Source organism: Dermacentor variabilis, chromosome 4 (assembly GCF_050947875.1).
Source record: "Dermacentor variabilis isolate Ectoservices chromosome 4, ASM5094787v1, whole genome shotgun sequence".
In the NCBI taxonomy this organism is placed as follows: Eukaryota; Metazoa; Arthropoda; class Arachnida; order Ixodida; family Ixodidae; genus Dermacentor; species Dermacentor variabilis.
Genome location: NC_134571.1, coordinates 10,414,392 through 10,439,000, shown reverse-complemented (window position 1 = coordinate 10,439,000; position 24,609 = coordinate 10,414,392). Strand labels below are relative to the sequence as shown.

Sequence of the window (24,609 nt, the reverse complement as noted above, 5' to 3'; positions counted from 1 at the left end):
TTACGTCTTTCGCTTCCGGCGAATTTATCGCGCAAGCGTGCGCCCATCTCTCTCTCTCTCTCTCTCTCATACCCACGGATGCACAGTGGCACACACGGGCGCACAATGGTGCGATTCATTGTAAGAAATGTGGAAGACTGAAGGTGGTGCTCAGTTCATCGACGCAGGAAGAGAGAGAAAGAGAGGGAGGGAGAAAAACTGACACTTTTTCTCTGCCTTTGTTGATACGACAAGGGGGTAATGTTCTCCGCGGCGCCATCTGTTGAGCGGCGGCGGCGAGTTTTCTGGCAACGTCGTCTCCCCGAGGAGCAAGACGCGCGCACTCGGGCGCTCTTGTGGGAACCGCGCAGCCATCAATCTCGGGGCCGCGCCGTTTTCGCCTACAGCTCGCGGTCTTCTGCCCCGTCCGGCGGCCTCTCCCTCGTCTCGACTTCAGGGCGCGTCGAAGTCCGGGAGACGAGCGAACGAACGGGTTTCACGCTGGGAATTCATTCGCGTTTCTCTTCTCGTGGAAGGCAGCCATACCGGCTGCTGGGGTTCTGTCGGCGGCTGCCGCCGTTCGAGACAGAAAGTCACGTTTCTCCGGCGCTTCTTCGGGGCGGGCCACACACTGGCCGACAGCGGTGAGCGAGTCGGCGCGCGGCTCGTCTCGGCAAAAGTGTAGCGCGCGTGTCTCGCCCGCGTTCGCAACTCTCTCTGCTCGGCTGCTTGGCGGAAAACGGAACGAGCTGCACGTTGGAGCCGATCGATGGACTTGAAAGACCGTCTGCGCGCATCCGCCAGCGGAGAGCTCGGCGGCCAAGACGCAAACAAACCCGGGTAAGAAAGACGTGTAAGGAAAACAAAAAGGCGACCAAACGAGAGGAATTAAGACCGCTGAAATGAGAAAAGAACAAGTACCCACCTCCACCTTCTCTCAGGGCTTCCAAACGTGCCTCGGCTTTCAATTTGCTTGTCTGCAAGAAAAATAAATGAGCATGAAGGAACGACATAGCTTCAACGAGTTCAAGTAAATTGTAGGTGAATCCGACAGACTTAAATGCAACAAAAGTTCAGAGATGGCAGATCGGTAGGCGGTTCACGACATTGCGCTCAGGCTCGAGGAAAGCGATTGAAAGCGCACGGCGAGACTTTATACTCACACAGGAGAGGACGATAGGAAATTTTAATCTTTCTTTTTTATTGCTGGCGAAATAGGACTTGCATTGTTTCACAGTCACTGCACTTATTTTACCCTTGCCTTGCTTATTCTTATTCCTCCATAAGTTCCGTACGCCTAGCTGTCCTCATGGTTAAAGGGCATTGCCATATATATGTCTATTGACGAATTTCACGCAAGACCCATCTTCGAGGACAAGACTTACCGGGCATCTTCGCACGGTGTCGCCACAATTCAAAATGGCTAGAAGCAACGACGTACAGTAACGAACAAAGCGCCACCCTCTCATCCAATCTGCTATTCACATTTAACTTAACTGCATGTTCTCTTCTTTCGTGGTCAGGACACCACTCAAACTACTATTAAAGAAAAAGCCTTTCTCAACGAATTACCACCACTTTTCCGTATCGAGTATGTCTGTAGCCTCTTACCGCGGGCCCCTATGGGCTTGAAGTTGCCGCGAGACACTTCGGCATCCTCTGATATATTGGAGTGTCCGGCTTTCATTGCGCAGCGCAAGTTGCTAGCGAGGGACTATCATCGCCTTGGCCTGCGGTGTATACGACACTCGACGAATGTTTTCACCTCAGTGGTTGTGCGTCTCGACGCGATCAGGCTCACCGCGCTCTTCTTAGTTTTCTAGAAGTAACTAACTTAGGGTCCACGTCTGTAGCTTATATTTGTCGTCAGATGACAGAACCTCAGAGGCTATTTCTTCTATTTTGACATTATTTATTAGCGTGACCGGTCCTGCGGCGTGCGACCTGTACTGTGTGTATTCTGCTTAATTCTTTGAGATTTGTCAACTTGCTCTTTCCTTCCTCTTTCCTCCCTTTCTTCCTATCTTCCATTTCTTTGTTTCTGTCTCCTCCTTACCTAAGAGTAGGCAGGCGTCGCGCTCCTTTCGGTGGCAGTTGCCAGCCTCCTCCTCGCTTTTCCTTTCCTGTCAAGTGTATATATGTTTTCGAATCAAATAATAATAATAATAATCACTAAGCACCTAATATCAGCAGTACTTATAGGCGAAACGCAATTATAGTCATCTCACTGTATCCTGGGACTTATTGTTCACGCCTGAGACCGGACGAGGAGAGCAGGTAGTGCATACGTATTATACGTATTGTACCCATTATAGCTGTGCATACACAGCTATAATGGGAAAAATGAAATAAATAATAGGTTTCCTTGCCCCCATTGCCGTGAAATACGTCTGCGTAGTGAGTTGGAGATGCGGAGATGGCATCAGAAAAATTAAATATTTGCGCCGAAACTAAATGGCTCAACGACCTAGGACTGCATGCAAAAAGGTTTACTGTCATAATAATATTTGCCATCAGCCGGTGACATTCCGTCGTAATATTTCCAGCGTTAAAATTGTCCAGGATGCCGGAACTTTCTCTTACGAACAACTACAGTGTAGGATCTTTCTGTGAATACATGCCATAATCTGTCTTCCATTCTCGCTATTGCATTTCGCAATCGGAACACAGTGTAGCCTTACGAAGAGAGTCATGAGCCCTGCACAAATGTCGGCACACAACACTTGTATGCTCCGAGTACAACCAGGCCAGAATAAGTAATGCTTTATTCGAGAAAAATCTTACGGAATTTCTTCTTCAAAAGTTAATTTACGATTAAATCGTTTAGCGTCTCAACGCAACTGACAGGCTATGATGGACGCGAGAGTGTGGAGCACAAGACCAGTTTCCGCCTCCTGGGGCTCCATAATGTAAACATAAACAGGCTGCACGCGTCCCAATTAGAATGCGACCACCTCCACTGCCGGCAATCGAAACTGCGATCTCTTGCGGAGAAACACAATGCCAGTGCTACTGATCCATCCTGGCTGGCATGGGCGGAAACTTTTCATTTGTCCTGGGGGGATGGCAGACCAGCTTTCTAGAGGCCAGGCATATATATATATATGCATCCTACTTGCCGAGCGCTGCCGAGGAGATAGAGAAAGCCGCGCCGCTTTCCCGTCGCCGTCACGTGGTTTCGTCACATGCTTCAGAGCAGCACGATACCGCTACGCAAGCGCTCCGTCACGTGGTTTCTTTCATATTTCGTAGGCTTTCATTGAAACCCGGAAAAAGGACTACGTGAGAATTATCGTACAGGAAACAACTCAATCGGTGGTTTCTGAGAGAGAGAAAGAGAGAGTCAACTTTTATATTGAGCCCTTAGTAACAGTTGGTGCGCGCTGGCACCAGATGAGGTGGAACCTTCTTCTCAGGTCCCATATGCGTCTAGCAGTTCCTGGCCCCTAGCCGCCAGCGCGAGCTGGGTCGGTAGGTCGGGGCTGGACAACAAGGTCTCCCATCGCTCGGGGGGGTTGGGGCTGGGGAGGGGGGGGTGTAGGGATGGTAGGGGGTTCTTGAGCTTTGTGCACTCTGCAAGGATGTGTGCTAGAGTGCCTTTTGATCATCTGCAAAACGGGCATGAAGTGTCATGCTCTGTTGGGAACATCTTGTGCAAGAGCACGGGATGCGCTAGCGAACCCGCTTGCGTGCTTGGGAAGCGAGGCGTCCGCGTAGAGAACCTCGGGGTCCTCTTCCAGCTGTCGAGCCAGTGCCTTGGCCCGCGCAGAGCGTCTCTCATCGTTCCTCCCCGGCTGCATGTTACGGGGGAGGGGCTTGGTCTTAATAATGTCTCTCCACGTTGTGGGGAGTGGCACCGTTGCCGTTGCTGTTCAATTTGCCATCCTATCTTGCATTGGACGGCCAGACCGTGCTCTGTCCGGTCCAGCCTTACTCTCTGGTGAGATAGGTGTGCTTCCACCAACTGCGACCATACTTGGGGTCCTCAGCCAATAATTAAAAAGTTGGGTAATTAAACTTAATTATTTAGCGAGTTACGGGGAAAACAAAAAATTGCCTGTGTTACTATAAGCCAGTGCGAACAGTATGCGTTTGGTTCGATTCGCTTCCGCCACTCCTATCACTTGGCTCAAGTTATGTGGGACACCGTATTATATATATATATATATATATATATATATATATATATATATATATATATATATATATATATATATATATATATATATATATATATATATATATATATATATATAGCGAAGCTGTCAGCCGTTCGTTGGTAGGCATTTTTCGTGTCCGCGTCCCTGGTCAAAAAATGTGGGCCGATCCCGGAGGTTGTAGAATACCGGGCCGAGCCGCGGCAGTGGTGAGGAAGACTTCAAGGAGTCAGCAAATTGAAGCGAATAGTGCATATATTCTTTGGAATCACGTATACAACATACAGAACATCATTCCTTTCAATAAACAACAAGCACAAAACAAGCATTCCAACCCCATAGTTGATTACAAAGCGCTCCTGATAACAATGCCAAGCACATAGCGCTCCTCGCATATGTTTCCCGGTAAAGATTACTATTGCACAAGCTGCCGCGGTGACGGCAGCTTGCGACGTGGGGGGGGGGGGGGTGACGTCACTGGTCTTTCGTATATGAAAGAACCAGCCTAGCAACTGATTTCACTGTTGATGCAGCGCCGCTATGGGTAGGCAACGCATAGTTAGGACTCCAGAGGAGCGGCGTGAATACGAGGAGCGGCAAAGGGAAAAATAAACGGCAGTACGACTAACGGCGGCGTGCTGTGAAAATTACAGTTTATCCTATTACTCTAAATTACCTGCACTACTATTACTCTAACGCACTAAAGCATTGCACACCCCCCTCAGCAGTTATAGTGGTGTTTTCTAAGAGCTTCACTGGACATACACTTTCGCAGGCCTGGGCCGGGATAACAATTCTTTCTTTTTTCTTCTTTGTATCTGTGAGTCCGAGTATAAGCGCTGCTGAGCATTACTGCTATTGATTCTGATTTTTAGTGAATTCCGCTTAGCCTCACTTCGATTACCGAGTGAATTATACATAGTGTGAGACGAGATTATGACCTTTGCATGCAAGTGGCGTTGTTGCCATTCCTAATAAATGTTATAAATTACTAGAAGGTTTTTTTTTTTTATGAGTCGTTAGCAGTGCCTATTGGAGAAAGAAGCAATACTAAGACACCTATCAGTCACGTGCATTTCACACACTGTTGATGAAATACTGCTGGAGAGGTCACCGAAGTCTTCAGGTTTTTTTCAGGGTCAACAGGAGCACGCAAAGAAATTTGAAGGGAGGAGAACATAGAGCAAGATATTCATCCTCTAGGCATAGGCTATCCATACCGATATAAATAACTGTTAGTTGGCTAGCCCCTTCTCTTTAAAACAATATAATAAACTTTATAGAGAGGGTCCCAACTGTCCTATAGCAAGATTTAAAGGTATGCAAATGCCACGTAGCTGGACAGAACCATGGTAATGTCGCCGTCACTTGGAGATACTCACATTATTTTTTGCATTCCGTCTATTTACATAATTAGTTTTAATTAATTAATCCCCGTTTGGTTGGCTTGCAATCGCTCTCAGATCACCAACACACGCAATCACTAAAGTTCCTGCATTGTATTATTAACTCCTCTTGCTAGATTTCTTCAAATCTGGAAATCACCATCACCTAGCATCGCGCCTTATTTTGCCAGCACGGGCACCTATAAATACAGTTTAATTCCCTGTGTAATTGAATACGGGATTCTTTACCTGGTCCTACTCGTTCTCTTCCCTTAACTTATTTTTAGTGACCATTGAAAAGGTAGCCAGTATTTTCATTTGTTCTGTATTGTTCGTATTGCCCCTATTATTTGTCATTGTTCTGCTTTTCACACCTACTCCTGTAACAGCCCAATAGGGCTGCAGTATGTGAAATAGTAGGCCGAGTGCAACATTTGTGGAATGTCCTGCACAACATAACCGAAATGAAACCGGCAGCAGGCGGGACATGGGTTTTTCGACGTGATACACGTATCCCGTGTTTAAAGATGTCACTGTGTTGCTGTACTAAGCAGCCTCAAAAGAAAAAAAGAAGAAATACAGACATTACTTCCACTTTCATGGAACGAGGGCTAGACTGCCACGATGTCAACGCCGCCTTATTGAGGTACCATAACCAGAGCGTGCACACAGCGGCATCTGGCAGGAGTAGGACAAAACATGCCTGACTCAGCCCTTGACGGTCGCTTTCACGGCACGATAGCGCAGTTGAGTGGATAAGCTGTCTTACACAAGTCTGACGACGCAGGTGGAGACCTGTATTAGAGGGGAAAATTATGTGCTAATAGCATGCGCAAGGGCCGTCCTTTCCTTCAGCACCACGACTAATTAGCGCGTTAAACTTCCTAGCTCATAAAGGCCTCGCATGATCGGCGCCATAGACCAAAACAGCGGAGAGTATACTAACAAATCATTTGCGAAAGATGCCATACTTAGCAAGCGCTGAGTTTCGGGCTTGTTGGTCCGTATTATCTCGTCCTTAGCGCAGAACCGTGAGAGATTGTGTGTGTCTCCTGTGCTACAGCGTTTTTTACCTCCAGATTCTGCGCTAAAAATTAGAAAAAATGCCATACTAACAAGGGTAGACGTTTGGCCGAAATGGTAATTCGCATAAAATGTGCAAAGCGCGGAGGAGAACACGCGAAAAAAAATATATAAGAAAACAAACACTACTCTTCGTGAACCTGGGTTCTCGTCACGGTATAGGTTGTACAAAGCCATAACGATGCTTCAGAATGACAAAAACTTGTGCAGCAGGCCGAGCAAAGCACACAAGCGGCGACGCAACTGGAATGCTTTCGCAAGTAAGCCAGAAACAGGGTAAATGCACTTCTACTGCTGCTGATGTAGTATTTCCAAGGCTTTCTTTTTTATATGCTTCAGGCAAGAGCAGCACAGCCGTAATTTCTCCAGTGTGACGCTTATGTCTCATTTTGTGGTAGCTGCCTGCGGTGCTGTACATCACTCGGAAAGTAAGAACAGGAGACATTTAATTTCATAAGCGAACTTCATATTTTGCGCTTCAGAACAATTTAGAAAAATTATTTCACGTGAATAGTTAACAGAAACTATTACCGTAGACGTGAATGAAAGCGTTCAACTGATGCGTGCCGCAAAGCGCAGCTCATCTTGATTGACACTAGAAGCAACGTAGCGTATACTATTTAGGCCAGCTGTACAACGTCTAAACAAACCATCCTAGAGGGAGTTCGTAGGCTAAATAGCACGCCGAAAGCACACCGTTCGTGAAAGATGGATCGGGTTGAATCTTACACAGTTTCCATTAGCAAGGAGAAAATTTTTTTTTTCTGTGCAAAGGTGGCCTTGGAGAGTTCGCATTACGGTAAAACACTCACCTCTGCCTTGCGGATGTTGTTTCTGATGTCTTCGAGTTTCTGCTCGACGTCCTCTTGTTCACCGGTTGATGCCTCCATGGCCTGGACAGCCAATATTATAACATCGGGCGTTACGAGGTGTTTCACCAAGAACGTTTTCATTAGGTCAGAAGCGCACCACAGAGATTTCCTATATGGCACTTAGGTTATGTATGTATATATATATATATATATATATATATATATATATATATATATATATATATATATATATATATATTACAGGGAGTCTCAGTTATCGTGGACCAAGAGTTCAAAATGTGCAAACGCCACGTGGCCGGACAGAACCAAGGTAACGTTTATTTGCCGGCGCTTGGAGATACAATATTTTTTTACATTCCGCCTAATTACATCACTAGTCTTAATTACCATATATATATATGTATATATATATTTCATCAGCCTATTTCACGTCCACTGCAGGACCAAGACCTGTCCCTGCGATCTCCAATTATCCCTGTCCTGCGCCAACCGATCCCAACTAGTGCCTGCGAATTTGTTAATTTCACCCCATCTAGCCTTTTGCCGTCCTCGACTGCGCTTACCTTCTCTTGGCACCCATTCTGTAACTCTAATCGTCCACTGGTTATCTAACCTACGCATTACATGTCCTGCCCGGCTCTATTGTTTTTTTCTTACTGTCAATTAGAATATCGGCTATCCCCGTTTGCTCTCTGATTCATACCGTTCTCTTCCTGTCTCTCAAGGTTATGCCTAGCATTCTTCGTTCCACCACTCTTTGCTCGGTCCTTAACTTGCTTTTGAGCTTCTTTGTAAGTCCCCAAGTTCCTGCCCCATATGTTAGCACCGACAGAATGCATGGATTGTACACTTTTCAATCATAATGGTAAGCTTCCAGTTAGGGTCTCACAATGCCTGCCGTATGCGCTCCAACCCATTTTTATTCGCCTGTGAATTTCCTTCTCATGATCAGGGTCCCCTGTGACTAATTGACCTAGGTAAACGTACTCCTTCACACACTCTAGAGGCTGACTGGTGATAGTGAACTCTTGTTCCCTTGCCCGGCAATTGATCATTAGTTTTGTCTTCTGCATAGTGATCTTCAACCCCACTCTTGAACTCTCTCTGTTACGGTCCTCAAGCATTCGTTGTAACTCGTCCCCAGTGTTGCTGAACAGGACAATACCATCTGCAAATCTAAGGTAGCTGATATATTCGCCGTTGATCCTCACTCCTAAGATTTCCCAGTTTGACAGCTTGAATATGTCTTCCAAGCACGCAATGAATAGCATTGGAGAGATTGTGTCTCCTTTTCTGACCTCTTTCCTTATAGGTATCTTCCTACTTTTATTGTGGAGAATTAACGTATCTGTGGAATCTCTGGAGATATTTTCTTAGATATTTAGGTAAGCGTCCTGTACTCCTTGATTACGTAATGCCTCTATGACTGCTGGTATCTCTACTGAATCAAATGTGTTTTCGCAATCTATGAAAACCATATAGAGATGCTTATTGTACTCTGTGGATTTCTCGATAATCTGATGAATGACATGGATGTGATAGAGTGTAGAGTATCCCTTCCTGAAGCCGGCCTGTTCCCTTGGTTGACTAAATACAGTGTTGCCGTTATTATATTGTAGATTATTTTCCTAAATATTTTGTATAATACTTGGAGTAAGCCAATAGGCCTATAATTTTTCAATTCTTTAACGCCTCCCTTTTTGTGGATTAGTACAATGTTTGCATTGTTCCAGTTTTCTGGGACCCTTGCAGTCGATAGACACTTCGTATAGAAAGCCGCCTGTTTTCCAACAATTATGTTTTCTCCATCTTTGATTAAATCGACTGTTATTCCATCTTCTCCTGCCACTCTTCCTCTATTCATGTGTTGCAAGGCCCTTCTGACGTCATCGCTAGTTATAGGAGGAGTTTCTGTATCCTGTTCATTACTGTTTCTAATGGAGGTATCCTGAATCCTCTGGGTATTGTACTGGTCAGTATCGAATTCTTCCGTTTCTTTTACTATATCTTCGAGATTGCCGATGATATTACCCAGCTTATCTTTCAGTGCATACATCTTTGTTCGTCCTATGCCAAGTTTCCTTCTCACAGGTTTTAGGCTGCGTCCATATTAAAGGCTTCTTCAGTCCTTCTCATGTTACAGTTTCTAATATCACTTACTTTCGCCTTGTTGATGAGTTTTGACAGTTCCGCGAATTCTATCTTATCTCTATTTTAGCAGAAATAAATATAATTAGTCCACCCCCTCTGACAGGGCGGTCTACAGTCTTTCAGTGCATACTTCTTGGTTTGTCCACTAGCTGCCTATGCACTCGGTGATATGTACGTAAGCGTCGCGCGAACCGTGTAGCCGCAATAGGCTGCGTAGACCCTGAAAGCGTACATGCTTGGAAGTTTGTTCTCGTAGTAGTTAAGGTGTAAGACGTTTTCGGAGTACTAAGGAGACACTGCGTAAGAGATACAGAGTAGCACACAGACGCCACAGTAAGAAATAAGTACTCACAGATGGCTCAAATTATTTCTCCTTTCTCTACGGCTGTCACGTTCAGCTGTGGCAGCAATTTTATTGATAAGCTTGTGAAGGTTTGACAATATGCTCTATAGTTCAAGGTTATCACGTATATTTTATCGTGCACCACTCCCGCCTCAGATCTAGGATTATGACTCGCGCGTCTCTTTCTCAACAATATGAGTGTAAATGGCTCTACAAAGCTTCCAAATTAGCTCAGTACTAACGCGTGGTAATCGCGCGACGACCGAGCAGGTCTTCCTGGCTATGCTATGATGTGCTTGTGTTAGCAGATTGAATCTTTGCATTGGTGTTATGTTTACCCTGTTCTCGATAATTACAAAGAACACAATACAATTCTCAGTAACTAGCATAGCAAGACTGCAAAATTATTGAATGCGAGCCTGAACGGCGCCTTTGTCATATAAATCTCTAGAACGAATTTCACAGGCAAGCAAAAGCGTTTTTGGTATCTGAAGTGCTTCTGCATTAGCCGTGCATAGTAGTTATTTGTCTACTTCAGGGGCAATCCACCGAACCTTTTCTCCTTTGGCAATCTGGCCGAGCAGCCTGTTGAGCTCCTTGTTGGCGTCGCGCAGCGTGCGGCACTCCTTCATATAGGCCGAGGCCCACTTCTTGGCCTCCTTGCCCAGGCAGATGTCGGCGTGGTGCTCCGTGCAGATGGTGCGCACCTGTGTCAGAATGTAATGCCTCTTATGTCCCCATATACCGCTAATGTCCCTTATGTAACGCCTGTAAAAGGCCTTTGAGAGTGGGACATATGAGAGCGAACATGGCGAAATGTGCCGGCCAGTTTTTGTTTGGCTGGGTGGACCGTTCACTGCAAAGTCGCGCGCCGCTTGCCGATTTCTTCGCATAATCATCGCGAATGCGCAATTAAATCCTTACAGCTGCGACGGGACCACCCTTCCGTCGGTCTTCCAAATAACGCGAGAGAGGAGGAAGCGTTCAGTCCTGGAAGGGGAACACAGGGATAAAACGCAATCCGGTTACACGGAAACCATTCACTGAACAAATTATCACGGGGTCCTTGCACCCGGAGCCAGCTCTGCAGAAAGCTACCGGAGCTTTCTTGCGGTTCTTCGAGACAACTGCATTATGCGTTGTGCGACCCTGACTGTGAAAGCTTGTATGTGTGTGCGCGCCCACGTACCACCTGTTATTTTTTTCTCCTGCTTTGCACTGACCTCCTTTTCCCCTTGCTGTGAAACCACGAGAGAAGAACTTGCCACAAAAACATTTTCATGGCTGCTGTGTCATCGTTGGCACTGGCAATCACTGCGTTATGCAGGCCACTACGTTATCGCAAGAAGATAAGCCCCGTGCGCTAATTACACTTTCGATGCTTTGATTAACCATTCACACCCTCACTGTTGAAACACACTAAACAAAAAAAAGGACCTGCACATTCTCTCGTTTCCTGGAAACAAAGAATCAGGCAGATTTAGTCGCAGTTTTTAAAAACGTACAGGAATAAATTAAGCCCGGACCTAAAGAAGGCAAATATGTATATTGCGAAAATAATATTCACTCGTGGTGTTGACGTTGTAAAACACATTAGCAATACTGTGAAAGACAAAACTAACTTTTATTGGGCGAACCTGTGCCCACAAAAACAGGCTACACTTATAGCACGACGATAGCGGCGAACACGGTCGGCGATCGTCGAAAATCTGATCAGCGGGTCAAGTGCGTCGGCTTTTATACAGCAGTCATCGAATGTTCCAGACTAATCGTTGGGACCCGCATGCCTTCCACAAAGTTCTACAACATTCGAGTCACGCGATGAAATCAGATTACACAAGGTTCGGCGACAACAGACAGCGGATAGAAGCATCGATAATTTTCCAGAAACTTCGGATACATGCAGACGCGTCCCGCGCTGTGCGATAACATTTGTTAGGCGGCGAAACGTGGTCGCCCGTTAAATATAAGTACACGTGTCAATACCCCCCTCTTAAAAAGCATCGACCCGATGCTGCAAACAAACGAAAGTAATAAAAGAAAAGCACTCCTAGCAAAGAAAACAACAAAATAAGGAAGTTCGTCAGCGTCCGTAAAAGGGTTTAAGACGCACCACGTGGACCACTTCAGATCGTGCGCGGCGTCGCTGTGAATGCGAAATGCCGTCTGGCACGACCTGATAGTCCAGTGCGCCAATACGTCGGATGACCTTGTAGGGTCCGAAATATCGTCGCAGTAGTTTTTCACTGAGTCCTCGTCGGCGTATCGGGGTCCACACCCAAACACGATCGCCAGGCTGGTACTCGACGAAGCGTCGTCGGAGGTTGTAGTGTCGGCTGTCGGTCCTCTGCTGGTTCTTGATCCGCAGGCGGGCAAGCTGTCGGGCTTCTTCGGCGCGCTGGAGATAGGTAGCGACGTCAAGGTTCTCCTCGTCAGTGACGTGCGGCAGCATGGCGTCGAGCGTCGTCGTCGGGTTCCTGCCGTAAACCAGTTTTAACGGCGTGATCTGTGTTGTTTCTTGCATCGCCGTGTTGTAGGCGAATGTTACATACGGCAGGACCGCGTCCCACGTCTTGTGTTCAACGTCGACGTAGATCGCTAGCATGTCGGCGAGGGTCTTGTTCAGGCTCTCCGTGAGACCATTCGTTTGCGGATGGTAGGCAGTTGTCCTCCTGTGGCTTGTCTGGCTATATTGCAGAATGGCTTGGGTGAGCTCTGCTGTAAAAGCCGTTCCTCTGTCGGTGATGAGGACTTGTGGGGCACCATGTCGCAGCAGGATGTTCTCGACGAAAAATTTCGCCACTTCGGCTGCGCTACCTTTCGGCAGTGCTTTTGTTTCAGCGAAGCGGGTCAGGTAGTCAGTCGCCACGACGATCCACTGATTTCCGGTTATTGACGTCGGAAAGGGTCCCAGCAAGTCCATCCCGATCTGCTGGAATGGTCGGCAAGGAGGCTCGATTGGCTGTAGTAATCCGGCTGGCCTTGTCGGCGGTGTCTTGCGTCGCGGACAGTCTCGGCATGTTCTGACATAACGGGCGACGTCGGCGGTCAGGCGCGGCCAATAATACTTTTCTTGTATCCTCGATAGTGTCCGGGAAAATCCGAGGTGTCCAGGGGTCGGATCGTCATGTAGGGCATGCAATACATCTGGACGAAGTCCTGACGGGACAACAAGAAGGTAATTGGCGCGGACTGGTGAGAAGTTCTTCTTCACGAGTAGATTGTTTTGAAGCGTGAAGGAAGATAATCCGCGCTTAAATGCCCTGGGGACAACGTCGGTGTGCCCTTCCAAGTATTCGACGAGGCCTTTTAGCTCCGGGTCCGCCCGTTGCTGTTCAGCGAAGTCTTCCGCGCTTATAATTCCAAGGCAGGCGTCGTCATTCTCGTCATCTTGCGGCGGCGGGTCAATGGGTGCGCGTGATAGGCAATCGGCATCGGAGTGTTTTCGTCCGGACTTGTAGGTTACGGCGATGTCGTATTCTTGTAGTCTGAGGCTCCACCGCGCCAGTCGTCCTGAAGGATCCTTTATATTCGCTAGCCAACACAACGCGTGATGGTCACTGACGACTTTGAATGGCCTGCCATAAAGATAAGGGCGAAATTTAGCTGTAGCCCAAACGATGGCGAGGCATTCCTTTTCGGTCGTAGAATAGTTGCCTTCCGCTTTTGACAGCGACCCGCTAGCGTAAGCTATCACCTGTCCGACTCCGTTTCTTCTCTGGACTAGAATGGCACCGAGGCCTAGGCTACTGGCGTCAGTATGGATTTCTGTATCGGCGTACTCGTCGAAGTGCGCAAGTACCGGCGGCGACTGCACGCGTCGTTTGAGTTCTTCAAATGCGTGGGCCTGCGGCGTTTACCACTTGAAGTCAACATCACATTTAGTTAGACGTGTCAAAGGCTCGGCGATGCGTGAAAAGTTCTTGACGAAGCACCTGTAGTAGGCACACATGCTAAGGAATCTACGCACTGCCTTCTTGTTGATGGGTTGCGGGAACTGTGCGATGGCAGCTGTCTTTTGCGGGTCTGGACGGACACCAGAGGAACAGAAGCTCATCGTAAGCGAAGCGGCATCTTTCCGGCTTCAGAGTAAGCCCTGACGACTTGATGGCCTCTAGTACTGTCGCAAGCCGCCTGAGGTGATCGTCGAAATTTCCAGCGAAGACGACGACGTCATCCAAATAAACGAGACAGGTCTGCCACTTCAATCCTGCTAACACCGTGTCCATGACGCGCTGGAACGTTGCAGGCGCCGAGCACAGTCCGAATGGCATAACCTTGAACTCGTAGAGGCCGTCTGGGGTGATGAAGGCCGTCTTTTCGCGATCTCTTTCGTCGACTTCTATTTGCCAATAGCCAGACTTGAGGTCCATCGAAGAAAAGTATTTAGCGTTGTAGAGCCGATCCAATGCGTCGTCTATTCGTGAGAGGGGGTATACGTCCTTCTTCGTGATCCTGTTCAGACGACGATAATCGACGCAGAAACGTAGGGTTCCGTCCTTTTTCTTTACCAGGACAACAGGGGATGCCCACGGGCTTTTCGACGGCTGGATGATGTCGTTGCGCAGCATTTCGTCGACTGGTTCTCTTATAGCTGCACGTTCTCGCGGCGAAATTCGGTAAGGGCTCTGGCGGAGTCGTCGAGCGCACTCATCGGTGATTATGCGATGCTTGGCGACTGGTGTTTGCCGAATCCTCGATGACGTCGAAAAGCAGCCTTTGTGTCGCCGGAGCAGACTTCTGAGCTGCTGTTGCTTAATCACGGGGAGACTTGGATTAATGTCGTAGTCTGGTTCGGGAACCATCGTCGTCCGGGTAGATGGGGCGGAATCCGAGAGGACAAACGCATTACTGGTTTCCAGAATTTTCTCGATGCACGCGATCGTCGTGCCCTTTTTGATGTGCTGAACTCTTGGCTGAAGTTCGTCAGCAACACTTCAGTTTTCCCTCCATGCAGTCGAGCTATCCCTCTTGCGACTGTTTGGATCCCACCGTTGGCATCGGTTGTGGGGAACTCGGCGCTGACGCCCGTGGTTGTACCTGGGTCGCAAGCCCCAAGGGTAGCGTTGGCCTGGCGGCCTGGGGTACAACTGGAAGCATCCGAAGGTCCCGGCAAAGCATGAGTCGACTGGTAACAACAAAACAACTTGTTTATTTTAACATCGCAAAGAGTTGGCGGTCAGGTTGACCGAAGTAGAGAGACGGGAGAGCACTTTACTCAACAGAAGAAATCGGAGCCCTCCTTTTGGCGTCCGGGGGCAGCTGTTTTTATACTCTCGCAGTTGAGGGCAAGAAGGAACCCCTCAATAGACGAGCACCTGATTGTACAAAGGGGCTAAGGTGACGCACACTGCCGCCGGTCGGGCACAAAGACTGGAAGGAGAGGGTGACCCCCTGCTGTCGCATCGCCTGGTTCGGGCACAATGACTGGAAGGAGAGGGTGACCCCTGCTGTCGCATCGCCTGGTTCGGGCACAATGACTGGAAGGAGAGGGTGACCCCTGCTGTCGCATCGCCTGGTTCGGGCACAATGACTGGAAGGAGAGGGTGACCCCTGCTGTCGCATCGCCTGGTTCGGGCACAATGGCACATACACTCACACACGCACATGAAGACACGTGGCATCGGAACATGCCTGGAAACGCCTGGAAACGCCTGGCGGGGAGCGTTGCGGCGACGCCGAACGGGCCAAAATGTCTGCCGCCCCGCCGCAGTCGCGCCGGCAAAACCGCGTGTCGCAGACGAAACGCAACAGACCGCCTCGCCGGGGGAAGGAGATCCCGATGGACAGGGGACTGCATCCGCTGTCCGGAGGGATGTCGCTCGATGATGCTCATAACCGAAGTCGGGCGTCCCTCGACGTTTCTTGAGCGCAGCGCACAGAGAAGGCCTCGTTCTCTCGTTCAGGTTCGCACGGGACACTGCAAAGTGACTTCGGGAGAGTTCACATTTTTGTTCTCGTTCCTGGCAAGCGTTAGAACTACGCTGAAACTCAACCGCTCAGTCAGCAAGCACGGCACAACCCTCACTAAGCCCTGCCAGGCTCTTTCCCCTTTTTATACCACTGCCTAGTTCCTTACAGTAGTCTAGCATCACTCAGAACGCGTCCACAAATTGGAAAATTGCACTAGAAAGCATATCATCACTTTGAAACACTAAACAAAAGCAATATGTTAAAAAAAATCCTGCCTCAGGAAGAAAAACATCAGTAACAAACAATTTTGAGGCTGATTCCTACGTTAGGGGCTTCGACTTAAGCCATCGGCGTTACCGTTGAGACTCCCCTTTTTGTAACGCACCTCAAAGGAATATTGTTGTAAAGCGAGGCTCCAGCGCAGGAGGCGGCCATTTTTGGGAGAGATGGTCTGCAGCCATTGGAGAGGGCAGTGATCCGTCTCAATGATAAACCTCGAGCCGGCTAGATAGCATGACAATTTCTGAACGGCCCACACGAGACATGCACACTCTTTCTCGGTGGCGCTATACGCCTGCTCACGACTGGTCAGCTTACGACTAGCATACAGGACGGGGTGTTCTACTTCTCCCTTTTCCCGTTGGCACAGTACAACGCCCATGCCTCGCTCACTAGCATCGCATTGAACAACGAACCCTTTTGTATAGTCTGGCGATCGTAGCACAGGTTGGCTTGTTAGGGCACTCTTTAGGGCGCTAAAAGCTCTTTCCTTTGTCTCGTCCCAGACGACTGTTTGGGGCTCTGTTTTTCTTAAAGCATCCGTCAGGTGAGCCGCGATATCAGAGTACCTGGATATGTACCTCTGATAGTAGCCGGCGACACCTAAGAACGACCGAATATCGGTCTTTGTGCGCGGTTGCGGAAAGTCTCGCACAGCGGCCACTTTTATTTCAGAGGGGCGGCGACGACCCTGACCAATCACGTGACCGAGGTAGACAACCTCGGCCTGTGCTAACTGGCACTTAGGAGCCTTTACTGTCAAGCCCGCTTCGCGCAGGCGGGTTAGCACTGCCCGCAAGTGTGCCATATGCTCAGACCAGGATGCGGAGAATATCGCTACGTCGTCTAGATACGGTAAAGCGAATTCTTGCTGTCCCCGCAACACTTTATCCATGAGGCTTGAAAAACAGTATGGCGCGTTCTTCAAACCAAAACTCAACACTTTAGGACGGAATGTTCCCATTGGTGAAATGAACGCCGCATACCTACTAGCCTCTTCTGTAAGTGGAACCTGCCAATAACCCCTGACAAGATCTAGGGTGGAAATAAACTGAGCGCTACTAACTTTCTCAAGGCGCTCCTCGATGTTAGGGATCGGATAAATTTGATCCTTAGTGATGGAATTAAGCCTGCGGTAGTCGACGCAAGGACGAGGTTCCTTGCCCGGTACCTCAACTAAAATCAAAGGGGAGGTATAATCACTCTCACCTGCCTCAATAACACCGAGCTGTAGCATTTTCTTTACCTCAGCCTCCATAATATCGCTCTGGCGGGGTGACACCCGATACGCCTTGGATCGTACTGGCTCTGGGGAGGTAAGTTCTATATCATGAGTAAGTACAGAAGTCCTACCAGGCCTCTCAGAGAACAGACCTTGAAACTCTTGTAATAGCCGGTGTAGTTCGGTTTTCTGCTCGGGCGACAGCGGTGCTTTACTGATAAGGTCACTAATGACTTGACCGGTGTCTTCCCTGTTCGTCACTGAGCCTAGTCCCGGAAGCTCGACCGGAAGCTCTTCAGGAACGTTTACCATCATGCACACCACTGCTTCCCTTTGTCTATAAGGTTTGAGCAGATTACAGTGGTAAACTTGCTGTGCTTTCCGCTTTCCTGGCAGACTTACCACGTAGTTAACGTCCGACAGTTTCTGAACAATTCGTGCTGGGCCCTCCCACTGCACGTCTAGTTTGTTGTTTAGCGATGTGCGCAATATCATGACCTCATCGCCCACCTCAAAACGACGGGCCCTGGCTGTCCGATCATAATAAACCTTGGCCCTCTGCTGGGCCTTTGTCATTGCTTCACCTGACAACTCCTGTGCCCTTCTTAAGCGTTCGAGGAGCTTAAGTACGTACTCTACCACGACTGGGTCGTCGCCCCTACCTTCCCACGATTCTCGAAGCATGCGAAGCGGAGATCGAAGCGAGCGACCGTACACCAGTTCAGCTGGCGAAAACCCCGTAGCCGCATGCGGCGCGGTCCTTAACGCAAACATCACCCCAGGCAGACACAGCTCCCAGTCAGTTTGATGTTCAAAACACAAGGCTCTCAACACGCGCTTCATGACGGAGTGGAGCTTCTCAACGGAATTCGACTGTGGGTGGTACACTGAGCTGTGTAGCAGCTTTACCCCACACCTTTCGGGAAAAGTTGTCGTCAAAGCGCTAGTAAACACTGTGCCCTGATCTGATTGGATTTCCGCAGGAAAACCAACTCGCGCAAATATGGACAGTAGTGCATTGACTATCTCAACTGAGCTGAGTTCTTTAAGCGGCACTGCTTCAGGGAACTTTGTCGCTGGGCAGATCACAGTCAAAATGTGTCTGTACCCCGTGGCTGTTACCGGCAGAGGTCCCACTGTATCAATAACGAGCCGTCTAAAAGGCTCCGTAATGATAGGTACCAATTTCAACGGCGCCCTCGATTTGTCCCCTGGTTTGCCCACCCGCTGACAGGTGTCACATGACCTTACGAAATGGTCTGCGTCCCGAAAACACCCTGGCCAATAGTACTCTTGCAAGAGACGGTCCTTAGTTTTCTTAACTCCAAGGTGTCCGGACCACGAACCCCCGTGTGACAAGCGCAACAGATCCTGACGATAGCATTGAGGCACGATCAGCTGATCGAACTCCACTCCTCGGCGGTCTAGATACTTCCGGTACAGGACTCCACCTCTTTCCACAAAACGCGCAGTTTTCCTGGCGATACCTTCTTTGACATTGCAGCGCACGTTTTCCAGGCTGCCATCCTTTTTTTTGCTCGGCTATCAAAGCCGACCGGCTGACTTTTAGCAACCTATTAAGTCCGTCTGACGTAGGCGCGATGAGCAAATCAGTACATAGCTCTTCTAACTTTCCCGTGTCGGGCGTTTCCTCTCCAGTATCTGGCGCCTTCAACGCTACAGGCTCAATTTTATTGAGTTCGTCAGCTTGCTGCACCTCTGACCCTTTTTCATTGTTCGATAACGTCGGCCCCGCAACTACCGCCTTTGCAGCGAGCTCCCGAACCTTCGACCTGGTTAAGGCCTGAACGCTAGCCTCACCAAACAAAAGCCCCTTCTCGCGCAGGAGGTGATCGGACCTGTTTGAAAATAGGTACGGGTACTGGGGTGGCAGCATAGATGACACTGCCGCCTCCGTCTCAAGCGCTCCGAAAGGTCCTTCAATAAGCACCTTTGCTACTGGCAGACACACGCTATGAGCTTCCACGGCTTGCTTGATCCATGCGCACTCGCCCGTGAACATATGGGGTTCTACGTAAGACGGGTGAACTACATCCATCGTAGCTGCGGAATCGCGAAGCACTCGGCACTCTTTCCCGTTCACGAGGAGGTCTCGCATGTAAGGCTCGAGAAGCTTCATGTTCTCGTCAGTGCTGCCTATTGAAAAAAACACAACTTTTGGTGTTGTTTCCGGACACTGCGCCGAAAAGTGACCCGGCTTCTGGCACGTATAACAAACGCGCGCTTGCCTCATCTCGAACCGCTTTCTGCGTTCGGCTTCGGCTGCCGCCGTCTCCTTAGGTTCGGTCGCACTGCTTCCACTCGCATCCGCACTACGCGTGTTCCCCTTTGCTCTCATGGGTGTGAACTTCGGCCTCTCAAACTTCGAGCCAAATTCACCCTTTTGACCGTCCTTAGCTCCGCGAGCCCGACGCGTCAGAAACTCCTCGGCTAGCTCAGCGGCTTTAGCCACCGTACAAACGTCTGGCCTATCCAAGACCCAGTATCGCACGTTCTCCGGTAACCGACTATAAAACTGTTCTAGCCCGAAGCACTGCAGAACTTTATCGTGGTCACCAAACGCTTTCTCTTCTTTGAGCCACTCCTGCATGTTTGACATAAGCCTATACGCAAACTCTGTATATGACTCACTTCTGCCTTTCTCATTTTCCCGAAACTTCCGACGGAACGCTTCCGCAGACAGCCGGTACTTTTTTAGCAGACTCGATTTTACTTTGTCGAAATCCTCTGCCTCCTCTCTATCCAAGCGAGCGACTACGTCGGCCGCCTCGCCGGGTAACAAAGTGAGCAAGCGCTGTGGCCACGTTTCCCGAGAGAACCCCTGCTTCTCGCACGTTCGCTCAAAGTTAACCAGGAACAAACCAATGTCCTCTCCAAGCTTAAACGGCCGCATCAGGTCAGTCATTTTGAACAATACGCGTTCTCCTGCACCGTGTGCCTGACTTCCATTACGAGCGCGTTCCATCTCTACCTCAAGACGCTTCATTTCCAAAGCGTGTTGACGGTCACGCTCTTGTTGCTCTCGCTCTTTCTGTTCTTTACGTTCACGCTCTTCTTTTTCTTTCTGTTCTTTAAGTTCGCGCTCTTCTTTTTCTTTTTGCTCTTTAAGTTCGCGCTCCTGTCTTTTTGCAGTCTCCCTCTCTTCAATGGTCTCAAGGCATTCCGACAGCTCGTCATCCTCAGCTTCTAACTCAAGAATAGCCTTTAGCAGTTCAGGTTTTCTTAGTTTGTCTGAGACATCCAGACCCAACTCTCTTGCAAGCTCCAACAATTTCGGTTTGCGCAACGACTTCAAATCCATGGCTGCTCTGAATGCTGCTTTCTCTACTGCTTACTATTGTCTTGCCGCAAACTAACCCGGCAGCAACGACAACCACAATTACCAGCTCTGTTTCTGACACTAACAAAAGCCTGGCAAAGCTCAGAAGAAGAAAGTCCCGCACTCACCAAACCTCGCAGCCAAGAGTTCAGCGCAGTTGTTCCGCTGCAGGCAACCAGTCATCACACAGGGCTCGTTGCACTGCTCCCGGATCGTCGTTGAGCTGCTCAGCATACAGTCAACTGCATCTCTTCGCTGCTGGCCTCCATTGTCGCGATCTCACCGCTGGCAGACAGTTGTTTGAAGTCGGAGGCGATCTCACCGCTGCCAACCAGATGTTTGGATCCCACCGATGGCATCGGTTGTGGGGAACTCGGCGCTGACGCCCGTGGTTGTACCTGGGTCGCAAGCCCCAAGGGTAGCGTTGGCCTGGCGGCCTGGGGTACAACTGGAAGCATCCGAAGGTCCCGGCTAAGCATGAGTCGACTGGTAACAACAAAACAACTTGTTTATTTTAACATCGCAAAGAGTTGGCGGTCAGGTTGACCGAAGTAGAGAGACGGGAGAGCACTTTACTCAACAGAAGAAATTGGAGCCCTCCTTTTGGCGTCCGGCGGCAGCTGTTTTTATACTCTCGCAGTTGAGGGCAAGAAGGAACCCCTCAATAGACGAGCACGTGATTGTACAAAGGGGCTAAGGTGACGCACACTGCCGCCGGTCGGGCACAAAGACTGGAAGGAGAGGGTGACCCCCTGCTGTCGCATCGCCTGGTTCGGGCACAATGACTGGAAGGAGAGGGTGACCCCTGCTGTCGCATCGCCTGGTTCGGGCACAATGACTGGAAGGAGAGGGTGACCCCTGCTGTCGCATCGCCTGGTTCGGGCGCAATGACTGGAAGGAGAGGGTGACCCCTGCTGTCGCATCGCCTGGTTCGGGCACAATGGCACATACACTCACACACGCACATGAAGACACGTGGCATCGGAACATGCCTGGAAACGCCTGGAAACGCCTGGCGGGGAGCGTTGCGGCGACGCCGAACGGGCCAAAATGTCTGCCGCCCCGCCGCAGTCGCGCCGGCAAAACCGCGTGTCGCAGACAAAACGCAACACGACGCAAATTTCACGGTCTAGCAGTAGACCTTGGTCGCCTTCGATGACGCCTTCTACGTCAGCGGGTGTTTCGGTGCCGACCGGAATAACAATGCTCGAGCGAGGCGGGATGCTCACTTGATCTTCGAGAACACTGAAGGCGCGGGGACTGCGAAAGCTCTCCGGCGGTGTCGCTTGATCTTCCGACAGCGTTATCGATTTTGACTTCAAGTCTATGATTGCGCCGTGATGGTTCAGGAAGTCCATGCCGAGAATGACGTCTCGTGAACACTGTTGGAGGATAACGAAGGTGGCAGGGTAAGTCCGGTCATGAACGGTTATTCTTGCCGTGCAGATTCCAGTCGGCGTAATGAGGTGTCCGCCAGCGGTCCGAATTTGGGGGCCCTCCCATGCAGTCTTAACCTTCTTCAACTGGGTGGCGATGTGTCCACTCATTACGGAGTAATTGGCCCCTGTGTCGACTAAGGCAGTGACTGCATGGCCGTCGAGAAATACGTCGAGGTCGGTGGTTCTTTGTCTGGCGTTGCAGTGGGGCCTTGGCGTCGGATCACGGCTGCGTCGTGTTGAACTGAAGCTGGAACGTCGCGTCGTCAAGCCGTCTTTCGTCGGTGCAGTCTTGGCTTCCTGACTTCGTCGGGACGGCGGCGTGTCGTCATTAGGTCGTCGAGATGGTTTCTTTGTCGTCTTCGTCGGCGGCGGAGGATCTTCGTCAGTTCGACGAACAGCAAACGCACCTCCATCGGTTGCTGCTTTTAGTTTTCCGGATATGGGCTCGCTGACCGGCCCCGGGCTGGGCCAGTGTATGGTCGGCGCTGCGGCGAGAGGTAGCGGCCTGGTGATGGTGAACGCGACGGTCGTCGAGAGCTCCACTGAGTAGCGGCGAGGTAGTCGGTGATATCGCGAGGGCATTCACCTTGCTGCGGGCGCGGAGCGTTGATGGCGAAGCCTCGCAGTCCCATCTCCCGGTATGGGCATCGGCGATACACATGGCCGGCTTCTCCGCAGTGATAGCAGAGCGGGCGGTGGTCAGGCGCTCCCCAAATGTCCGTCTTCCTCGCGTAGGTGCGCTGGGCGACGGGTGGGCGTGCTGGCGGCGGCGGCGGCAGACGACGGAATTGCGTCGTTGCAGGGCCCTGGCGTGGTCGCGGAGTGGGACCTTGACGGCGTGCGACGGCGGCGTATGTCATCGCTTCTGGCTGGGGCTGCGGTAATTGCGGTTGCAGCTCGGGAACTCCAAGCGATCGGTGCACCTCTTCTTTCACGATGTCGGCGATCGAAGCCACTTGGGGCTGCGACGAAGGCAGGACCTTGCGCAGTTCTTCGCGCACAATGGCCCTGATGGTCTCCTGAAGGTCTCCGGAATCCAGTCCTTGGATGGCGTACTGCGGCGTGAGCCCCTGGTGGTTATATTGCTGGGTGCGCATCTCCACAGTTTTCTCGATCGTCGATGCCTCTGCAGAAAACTCAGCTACGGTCTTCGGCGGGTTACGAATAAGTCCTGCGAAAAGTTCTTGCTTGACGCCCCGCATCAGGAAGCGGACTTTTTTCTCCTCAGACATTTCCAGGTCCGCTTGCCGGAAAAGACGGGCCATCTCCTCCGTGAAGATCGCGATCGTCTCGTTTGGCAGCTGCACTCTGGTTTCTAGTAGTGCTTGGGCTCGCTCTTTTCGCACGACGCTTGTAAACGTTTGCAAAAAGCCGCTTCGGAACAGGTCCCACGTCGTTAAGGTGGCTTCTCGATTCTTGAACCAGGTCCTGGCGGCGTCTTCCAGTGCGAAATAGACATGCCGCAGCCTGTCGTCGCTGTCCCAACTGTTAAACGTAGCCACCCTCTCATACGTCTCGAGCCAGGTTTCCGGGTCCTCGAATGTTGATCCGCGGAACGTCGGAGGTTCCCTGGGCTGCTGCAGCACGATGGGGGACGCTGGGGCTGCCATTTGGGTTGCCTTGTCCACAATCTTCTTGGTCTTTTCAGGTAGAAGTCCGTGCTCCGGGGGCAGCTGTTGAAGACGGCGGCTTGCTCGATGCTCCGCGACTACGTTGGTGTTCTCTTTGCGGTCCGGGCTTGGATCACGGCTTGTCGGGGGCGTCCAGTACATGAACGAAAAGCACCTCCACCAGATGTCACGTGGGGGTGACGTTGTACAACACAGCAGCAATACTGTGAAAGACAAAACTAACTTTTATTGGGCGAACCTGTGCCCACAAAAACAGGCTACACTTATAGCACGACGATAGCGGCGAACACGGTCGGCGATCGTCGAAAATCTGATCAGCGGGTCAAGTGCGTCGGCTTTTATACAGCAGTCATCGAATGTTCCAGACTAATCGTTGGGACCCTCATGCCTTCCACAAAGTTCTACAACATTCGAGTCACGCGATGAAATCAGATTACACAAGGTTCGGCGACAACAGACAGCGGATAGAAGCATCGATAACTTTCCAGAAACTTCGGATACATGCAGACGCGTCCCGCGCTGTGCGATAACATTTGTTAGGCGGCGAAACGTGGTCGCCCGTTAAATATAAGTACACGTGTCAATATCTCCCCTGTAATTAATGATACCAAACTGCTTTAGGGAGCTGTTGACAAAATTATAGGAACAGAACGACCCCCTATACCTACCGAATTAACGTTAATGAAATGCCCGCTCTGGCGTGACGCTTGCAAATAAGTTTATTATGCATCTTCTCACTCCAGCTGCCTTTACTGGCCCCAAGATAGCGCCAGCCTCGAAATCTGCTGTTTCATGCATCCCTACGGCCTAGAATAACTCTGTTTTTGGTGCCTACCTCAGAAGAAGAGATAGCT

At 50.1% G+C, this 24,609-nt stretch overlaps 1 protein-coding gene across 3 annotated transcripts in view; it reads right to left on the bottom strand.

Moving 5' to 3' along the window:
- nwk (FCH and double SH3 domains nervous wreck) overlaps positions 1 to 24,609 on the bottom strand; it is a 202,631-nt gene that overhangs the window by 108,750 nt on the left and 69,272 nt on the right. For all 3 annotated transcript variants that reach the window (XM_075688106.1, XM_075688108.1, XM_075688107.1), the window contains exons 11-13: positions 10,486 to 10,638; positions 7,417 to 7,497; positions 905 to 956 (exon numbers count right to left, since the gene is read on the bottom strand). In XM_075688106.1, the coding sequence (XP_075544221.1) occupies positions 905 to 956; positions 7,417 to 7,497; positions 10,486 to 10,638 (286 nt within the window). The remainder of the gene's footprint in view (positions 1 to 904; positions 957 to 7,416; positions 7,498 to 10,485; positions 10,639 to 24,609) is intronic.